At 46.9% G+C, this 9,530-nt stretch overlaps 1 protein-coding gene and 2 non-coding genes across 3 annotated transcripts; 1 reads left to right on the top strand and 2 right to left on the bottom strand.

Annotated features, from left to right (window-relative positions):
• TRNAL-AAG (transfer RNA leucine (anticodon AAG)) lies at positions 1-81 on the bottom strand. Its single transcript has one exon. It is a non-coding gene; the product is annotated as a tRNA-Leu (tRNA).
• Positions 82-1,910: 1,829 nt separating this feature from the next.
• Positions 1,911-3,461, top strand: LOC123187924 (uncharacterized). The gene has a single exon (XM_044599918.1). The coding sequence runs from the start codon at positions 2,003-2,005 to the stop codon at positions 3,104-3,106; it is 1,104 nt and encodes a 367-aa protein (XP_044455853.1). The 5' UTR covers positions 1,911-2,002; the 3' UTR covers positions 3,107-3,461.
• A 170-nt stretch (positions 3,462-3,631) lies between these two features.
• Positions 3,632-3,712, bottom strand: TRNAL-AAG (transfer RNA leucine (anticodon AAG)). The gene has a single exon. It is a non-coding gene; the product is annotated as a tRNA-Leu (tRNA).
• Between the last annotated feature and the right edge of the window lie 5,818 nt (positions 3,713-9,530).

The raw sequence follows: 9,530 nt of genomic DNA, 5'->3' as shown, positions 1-9,530 counted from the left end.
TGACCAGGGTGGGATTTGAACCCACGCCCTTTCGGACCAGAGCCTTAATCTGGCGCCTTAGACCAACTCGGCCATCTGATCATTTTGTTTATTTTCCACGTGTCCTTCCTAAACTGCCATCAGGCCACAAACCTCTACACCTAACACTAAAACTACTATAGTACCATTGACGGCTAAGGGAAAACCATTAGCCGTAAACTAAAGAGAAAAATTACAGTGTAGGAGGTGAAATTTGCACGCGTCTAAAAAGTGCTCCATGCTAACCAGGTCCAGTCCAGTGGCTAAACTTGTCGGATGTTGGTTTGCAACTGCTAGTAGGATAGTCAGGGAGGAAATCAGCAGGGCATGATCAGCAGCTAGCTTGTGGAGTGTTGTTTGTGTTTGAGGGAAACATTACTACAGAGATGTTGACAGTGGATTCTAGAAAACCGCTCTTTTCTCATCGGTTCATGGCACCGGAGGAGCTGGAGGTGAGTAATATAGTGCAAAACATTTTTCCAAACTTGGGATTTCACATGTGTGTGGAAGTCGATCGATGGCTTAACTGCGAAGGCACGAGGTGAAAGCTAGTACAGGAGCGTCTCCATTTGCTACTAAGGATCATTTGTTAGCTGTGACCAGCAACCCATGTTTGCCACATTTGCACAAAGCTGAAATGAACGGAGCGCGTGAATCTATCTCCGTGTCCGTATGCAGGGAGTTTTGCTTTGTGTTGCAAAAGCGGTATGGAATTTGCTGCGAAATTGCCGTGCCTCCTTTCTGAAGTATCAACAGAGTTTAGTTTGATGTTCTTTCTCTGATGAACTCCTAGTTCCCAAACATACTTTGCATTGGTTGCAATGCTGGTAGTATATGCATTACACAGCCACACCTACATGCTCGCCGTGCACAGACGGTTTACATGTAGACGCGGATCGATTGTAGTGGTTGATGTAAAAGGTGAACAAGTGGTTGGGGCATCGGTGTCACAGCCTCACTATCACAGTCACCGGCTATATATATGCACTTGTAATTAATCGGCAACATACATATGCCAACGTAAAGCCCAGATAAATAGCCAAACAGGGAAAGACCTCGGCGAACGATAAAGATGTTATCATGTGAGCCCGCGGTGCCATGTGATAATGGCAGGCAGCAAGGAAAAACCCTACTCATCTCGCGTATGCAGTACCATCTACACATGCTCCCGTGTAATCTCGCACGACATTGCATTCAACAAGCCTTTAGATTTGTGTTGTTTAATTCCTTCCCATTTTATGATCCCCTGCCAAAGGTTCCGCTCGAGTTCCGAGTGGAACTGAAAAAACACGCACCTGTTGGTGATGTCGCGTGGGAAACTATTGTGGCCATCGATGCATCGCGGTGTGCCGATCGACCTTAGGAAGGAACAATATTAGTCATTTCACGTTTCCTAAACCCTAAAAACAGGAGTAACCTTAATTATACCAAGACACACCGACACAATTGTTGTGCTGACTTCAATCACTCGTAGTGACGATGGCATGCAGTTACAAGGAAGACAAAACGCGCTGGGGATGTATCTTTGGGCAATTGGTGATATTGGTGCACCGGTTTCCTTAGCATATTAAATATTCAAAAAATGAGCACTGACACAACAATAATGTATGTTGTAAAAAGAATTCAAAACAAAATTTGAAACATTATGTGAGATACAAAAATAACAAAAAGAATTCAAAACAAAAATAACTAGATACGTTCCCAAAACGCGCTTGGCGGTAGAGCTTCTCTACCCTATGGGCGACCGACACGTAACCTTGCCTTTATTCCTTTCTTGCTCACTCCCTTCCGGACCATGGAGCTCCTTCCTCGCAATTCCTATGCCTCACAGCCTCCGTCACCGTATATAAATACTCCATCCTCTCGGCCACACCCCCTACACCGCACTGCAAGTCAGCAACCTACCAGCCTCGCGGCCAGTCTGCCAGTAGCCACTCAGCAACTCCCCTCTCTCGCGTTCTCTTGGTGCAGTCGTGCCGGCGCGATGGCCGCACCTTTTCTGCACCTTCTTCTGCTCGTCGTCTCTGGGGGTGCTGCAGCGGGCGGCGAGGACGAGGTGGGGCTGCCCCCGCTTGAGCTCCGAGCCATCGACGACCCGGGCCGTGGGCGCGCGTCCGTCGCTGCGGAGGAGCCGGTGCTCATCGCCGATATCTCCACGCACGACGACGAGCCGGCCGAAGTACCCCGGGTTGAGTTCCGAGGCATCGACGACTCGGGCCGTGGGCACGCGTCCGACGCGCCGGAGGAGCCGGTGTTCATGGCCGATGTCGCCACGGACGACGACGAGGCGCTTTTCGGTGGCATCGATGAGTCGGGCCATGTGCACGCGTCCGACGCGCAGGAGGAGCGGGCGTTCATGGACGTCATCTCCACGGGCGGCGGCTGCGGCCGCTTCGCCCGCCTCGTCGCCAAGACGGGGAACGCGAGCCAGCTCTTCTGGGAGCGCGTCGCGGGCGGTGGCGGTCTCACCGTATTCTGCCCCGAAGACAAGGCCCTCTCCGAGTTCGAGCCCAAGTTCCGAGGCCTCGGCGCCGACGACCGGCTCGCCGTCCTGCTGTACCACGGCGCGGCGACCACCTACGGCAGGAAGCTGTTCCAGGCCTTCGACTGGGTGTCGTTGAGCTCGCTGGCCACCGACGCGGCCACCAACAAGAGCCACGCCATCACGCTCCGCGACGACGGGGACACGGTGTGGTTGTGGCCGTCGTGCGGGAGCCGCGCTTGGGTCAGGGTGACAAAGACGGTGTCCGAAGAGGCCCCCCTCGCCGTGTACGTCGTCGACGCCGTGCTGCTGCCGAGCCACCTGCGACAGAAGCTGGATGGCGGCGACGAGCCGGCTGCTGCGTGCAAGCCGTCCGGCGGCTATCTCGGCTGGCTGCACTCCTGCATCCCGGCCTGGACAATGGTACCCATCGCCGTGGTGAGCATCGTGGGCTTTCATATCGCGTTTCTTCTTCAGGATGCACTGAACAGGAAGAACAAGAAGGCCAACTTAAATATTTTTTTAACACAGTACAGACGCAAGCGCTCATATAAACGCGCATACACTCACCCTATGAACGCACACACGCACACCCTACCCCTATGAGCACCTTCGAGAGACTGAGCTGGCATATCATCTTGAGATTTTACGAAGTTACCGTAGGCGCCTCGTAGTCGACGGGAACGTAATAAATCCAGGATAAATGCGAGCACCAGGATTTGAACCCTGATGGATTGAGGATACCACTGTCCATCTAACCACTGCCAACATAGCTGGTTAAGTTTATCTGCACTAGTAGTAGTGTGAATAATGCTGTAGAATTATGGTTGTGGTGTGCGCATGATCGAGTAGTATGTGTTTAGCTCAGCATATTATATTGCTGCAGCATGTGACAGGCGCCTCCGCAGTCTTCTGCCTCGTTATGCATCTTTGTTCAAGACTGAACGGCATGGACCCGAAATATCTGAACCTTTCTTGCTGTAATGTGAGCTGTCTGATCCTTGCATAAAGCAAAAGCAGAAGTAAATCGTGGCAATTCGATTTAGCCGGTCAATGCATATCTGTGATGATTTACATGGGGAAAAAAAATACTGTATGTCTCTGTTTTCTTTAGTAAAAAAAGGATAATATTGACCAGAGTGGGATTTGAACACACGCCCTTTCGGACCAGAGCCTTAATCTGGCGCCTTAGACCAACTCGGCCATCTGATCATTTTTGTTTAATTGCCACGTGTCGGTATACAATACAGCACATGATCCCAGGTAACTACTCCCATCAGGCCACAAACCTCTATGCCTGACAAGACAATGAAACTACATCAATGGCTAAGGGAAAACCATAGTCGTAAACTAGAGAGAAAAACTACGATCTACCGTACGGAAGAGTTATTCTGTAAGAGTGTGGGAAGAGAAGTTTGCATATATCTATATTTATTTATATCTATATCTATACCAATATAAAAAGACTCAAATAGACAGATCCAAATCATCTCGACCGTCAAATGATGTTATCTAGTGGTTCAAATCGATCTAATGTTGAGCATCAAACACGTTTAACGTTCTAATTATCCACCACTGCCATTGGTTATAAACACGTTTTGACTCAACACTATCCCTTGAAATCTGCCATGTAATTAATATCCTATCATCCCACGAAAAAGTAATTGATATCTTACCAAATACCAACGTGCAACATATATATCTTACCTAATATAACGTGCAACTAATATCCTACCTAATATAAACATGCATTGCACGTATATTATTACTAGTTTGAAAAGTGCTCCAAGTTAACCAGGGCCAGTCCAGCGGCCAAGCTTGTGGGATGTGTAGACAAGGGTTTGTAGGAGTGGTGTTTGTGTTCGTGGGAAACATCACCGGTGGATTATGAAAAGCAATTTCCTTGGGGTGGTTGGTGAAAGCAAATGATTTTGGAAAACCAGGTCTTTTCTCGTCAAGTCCATGTCATTGGAGCAACTGGATATACGTTACCATCCTTTTGGGCTGAAGGGCAGTGCAGTTGTAACTAGAATTGCTGAAATGACGGCAACATCTGGAACTGCTTACAAGCTTTTCGTCAGAGAGATGATTTTACTGATATGGCCTCCATAATTGGTACGTACTTTCATAATAGATGGTGATATGCAGGGCAATAGGGCTAGTGAAGTTGTAAGAATTAGTGTGGGGCGAGAGCGAGAGATGAACTAGTGTGTGGCGGTGGCCATAGCCACATTTGTCCTACAGTGTCATGTATCAAGATGAGCAAAGACGCATGGCTTCGAAACACCCAGGACCAGGAGCCAAGAAAGGAATTACTTGGGCACTGGACGTCAAGAGGCCTCGGCAGCCTATAAATTTCGACGAAGGCCCGGAGCAAGGCCTCTCAACGCGGTATGCCATGTGCACTTGTGAGCATGCGATGCCCACGAATAAATGTGGCAACCGCAAAGCACCCTCCTCACCTCGCGTATGCCCGTTTTTTTTTTTTGAAATTGCGTATGCCCGTTTTGGCACGAAACATTGCACTCAATAAGCTTTTTTGCTTTGTGTTGTATAGTACTCCCTTCGTAAACTAATATAAGAGCGTTTAGATTACTATTTTAATGTGCTAGGCGCTCTTATTAATTTACAGAGGGAGTATGTAATAGTTCACTTCCATGCATGATAACATGACGGCGGATGAAGCTCGGGCTTCCCACGGCAGCATGGCGTAGTGCAGTCCATATCCAAGGCGGATCTGGGTCGGCGATCTCTTGGTTTTGCCACGGATTGGTTCCGATCAGAGACGGTGACGAGCGTGCGGGATCCATCCCGGCGGCTCTCGCGGTTTGGCGAGGTGGGGTGGGAGTCCTCCTCCCAGATTTCAGTGGTGGCGCATCCAGGCAGTGGCCGGTGTGCCAGGGCTCCTATGGTGACATTGCTGTTGCGGTTGGTCGCCGGATCTAGGTGGCTAGATCTGGGGCTTTGAAGGCGGTCGAGACAATGCACAGGTTGTCGGGTGGATTTCTTGGAACGGATCTGAGTGAAACTTGATCTTCGGTCGTTGGCCGGAGCCAGTGATGATGATGCCCTATCACCGTTTCCTTCATGAAGGCATCATCGAGGTACAAATCCCAAACCCACCCAATACCTCCGGGGGAAACCTTAGATCAGTTGATCGGATGACGGTGGCATTCATGTGTCGTTACCCCCTTGGGGCGGCATTCTTGGAGATGCACTCAGGCTTGAGGGACCATTGGATGGCTTCTTCGGTGGAGCGGTGTTTCTTTCTACATATTCATGGCGGCGGCTCTTGGCAGCATGGAGCAGCGAAGGCTTGGCGTCAGATGTGTGGTGATGGACACGTGCAGGAGGTCGACGCTGTCTGGCGTCGTGGTGGCGTCGGCGGCAGCTAGACCGGGCAAGGTAGATGCACCAGTACAGCTTTGAATATGGATTGGTGGCAGGTGGCTGCGACGACCTCATATCCGGCAGGCGTCCTGGTTGAGGAGCACGCCGGACTGATGGGTGCCCATACCCGACAAGCGTCCTGGTTGGGACCTCAGGTCTTAAATGTTCGGTTTGGATGCGAGGTCTTTTTGATATTAAACCTAGCACTGGTAGAAAAAGGGCCTATAGTCCCGGTTCGTAAGGGCCTTTAGTCCCGGTTCCTGAACCGGGACTAAAGTGTCGGTACTAATGCCCTGTACCTTTAGTCCCGGTTCAATCCAGAACCGGGACTGATGGGCCTCCACGTGGGCAGTGCGCAGAGCCCAGGCAGGAGACCCTTTGGTCCCAGTTGGTGGCACCAACCGGGACCAATAGGCATCCACGCGTCAGCATTTCTGTGGCTGGGGTTTTTGTTTTTTTTGAAGGGGGGGGGGGGTTGGGGGTTTTGGGGGGTTAATTTAGGTGTTTCATATATTGTGTTAGCTAGCTATAATTAATAAAGAGAAGTGTCCTCTCTTACGTCCGTGCTTGGTCGACGCTACGTACTATACATACGTATAGAGAGGACTAGACACACTAGTTAGCTAGTAAGCAAACGAAGGAAACAGAAGATCGTCATGAACATATATGCATACAGAGAGAAGTGATATCGACCACCTCTCCTTCTCTGAGAGATTGGTCGAACAACAAGTTCTCGTATATCTATCCGACATTACCGGCTACATATATACAATAATTATCTCTTACAAATATAATCATACGGACTCATGGTCCACATAGTATTCTCCGTCTTCAGCGATTACTTGGTCAAGAAAGAATGCCGCCAATTCCTCTTGAATTGCTCGCATGCGAGCTGGTGCTAGGAGTTCATCCCGCTTCCGAAACATCTAATTTGAAGAAGGGGGTCAATACATATATATATGAATGAATGAAACTCAATACAAATGATGGTAATAAAATAAAATTGTGAATGTTGTTATTTACGTACTTCATATTGTTCGTCAGAGTACCCGCCCCGCTCACAGGTCGTGTGGCGGATGGACTCGCAGACGTAGTATCCACAGAAATCATTCTCTTTTTCCTGCCACAACCACTTTACAAGAAATAGAGGTCAATCAAACTGATAAGTAAGAATGCTAAATGATATTGATGAAACTAGCGCTTGAATCACTAGGAGATGCGCGGAACATGCTACTATAGTACTTACTTTCGGGTGTCTAAATTCCAGCTCCTTCGGCAGTCCCGGAACTTTTCTGGTGAATTTTCTCCAAACCCTGCCGGACAAAGAAAACAATTACTTGATATCAGGAAATGAACAAAGTTGCTGATATGGTGGATAATGATCGATTTAACTTACTTCTTGAGGATTTCAGTCATGTCCGCATACTCCTGGGGATCTTTTCGTTTAGAGTCCAAGACGGTTACTACTCCCTGCTCAAGCCTAATCTCTAGGAGAATATAGTGGAAACTGCACACGCATGCATAACTCATCAATTACATTACTATAACCTGGACTAATATATAAGGGAAACCGAATATGCACAAGACAGTAACACTCACTTGAAGTTGTAAGGAAAGAGTATTATATCTTTGTTTTCATTTTTTTTGAATGATCGTAGCAAGTTGGCCTCAATATCTCCGGGACGATGTTGAACCTCAGTTGCATCTATGAGATATGTGTTAATGAACCCAATATCACCGATTTGTCTTTTCTTCAATTCGGCGATCTTCATTCTGCATAATATAGTGAGGATAATTATAAATACATGCAATGAAAGAGATGAGCTATATAGAGAGACTTAATGACAGAAGTAGTAGTACTTACAGACAGTAGCAGGTGATCGTTGTTTTATCGAGGGCCAATTGATTGAAAAACTGATAGAACTCCTCAAATGGAATAGGCAATAGTTCAATTCCAACGAGGTCATGCTCCGGTTTAACTCTCGCATACAAAGTACTCCTCCCCCCAGACTCTCTGCAGATTTTCAAGTACCAATCATGTAATCTTCGCATCATCGTTGTTAAAGATTTTTCATCTTTGACGAGAGGCTTCCCGTACTCATATCTATGTATCTGCACCTCCATGGTATCATAATGTACATCGTCGAGCAGGTAATCGTCAACATTGCCATACACGGGCACCATCCTCGGATCGACGATGTCGCTAGGCATCTTGAGGGGGGGGGGCACGATTGCTTCGCTTGTTCGCCGAGCTGGGCAATTTGTTTTCCAGCTGCTCGTCGTTCTTCCAGCCTTTGATCACTAACTGTACTTCCCGACCGCTCCGCTTCGACCCATGTCTTTGCAATAATGCGCTCATAGTTGCACAAGTGAATCGAGGAGGAGAGGACGAGGAGATCGATCGAACTGAATCGAGAATTTCACAAGTGTTGGCTTATATAGCCAGAGCACTAGTCCCGGTTCATGAAACCAACCAGGACTAATGCCCCTCTTTAGTCCCGGTTGGTGCCACCAACCGGGACCAAAGGCCAATTTTCAGCAGCCCAAAGGGCGGGAAGCGGTGGCCTTTGGTCCCGGTTGGTGGCACCAACCGGGACTAAAGGGGGGCATTGGACACGGTTGGTGCCATGAACCATGACCAATGCCCCCTTTAGTCCCGGTTGGTGCCACCAACCGGGACCAATGACCTTGTGCTACCCCGCGCGCAAAAGTTTAGTCCCACCTCGCTAGTTGAGAGGGCTCGGGAGTGGTTTATAAGCGCTGCTGCGCCCACCCTCCCAAGCTCCTCTCAACTGCAGGCTTTCGGGCCTAATCTGTCACTACAATGCCTGTGGGCCTACTGGGCCTGCTGCGGGCCTGAATCCTGGCCCATGGTAGGGTTTCTAGTCGTATTCAGGCCGTGGTGGCCCAGTAGGTGGCATTTTTTTGTTTTTTTGTTGCTTTATTTATTTTTCTTTTGTTTTTTGCTTTATTTTTTAATTCTTTATGCTTTTAGTTTTAGAAAAATTATAAACTTTTTGTTAATGCCATTAGTTTTCAAATTTGAAAAACTTTTTTGGTTTTTTTGTTTTCTTTGTTGCTTTATTTATTTTGTTTTGTGATTAACTTTACTATAAAAATAGTTTTTTTTCCTGTTTTTTGATTTGTTTTTTGCATTATTTATTTTCTTTTGTTTTTTGCTTTAATTTTTATTCTGTTTGCTTTTAGGTTAGCAAAATTATAAACTTTCTGTTAGTGCCATTAGTTTTCAAATTTGAAAACACTTTTTTAGTTTTTTTGTTTCCTTTGTTGCTTTATTTATTTTATTTTGTGATTAACTTTACTATAAAAATAGTTTTTTCCTGTTTTTTTGATTTGTTTTTTGCATTATTTATTTTCTTTTGTTTTTTGCTTTAATTTTTAATTTTGTTTGCTTTTAGGTTAGCAAAATTATAAACTTTCTGTTAGTGCCATTAGTTTTAAAAAAATTATAAACTTTCTGTTAGTGCCATTAGTTTTCAAATTTGAAAACACTTTTTTAGTTTTTTTGTTTTCTTTGTTGCATTATTTATTTTGTTTCCTCTGAGACGTGTTTCCAACCAACTGCTGAAAGTCCTGATGTGTTCACATGTAATCCAGTCGTCGCACTGCTCCGGGTGTT

The sequence above is a fragment of the Triticum aestivum genome, chromosome 2A, assembly GCF_018294505.1.
Source record: "Triticum aestivum cultivar Chinese Spring chromosome 2A, IWGSC CS RefSeq v2.1, whole genome shotgun sequence".
NCBI lineage: Eukaryota > Viridiplantae > Streptophyta > Magnoliopsida > Poales > Poaceae > Triticum > Triticum aestivum.
This window is presented reverse-complemented; position numbering and strand designations above follow the sequence as displayed.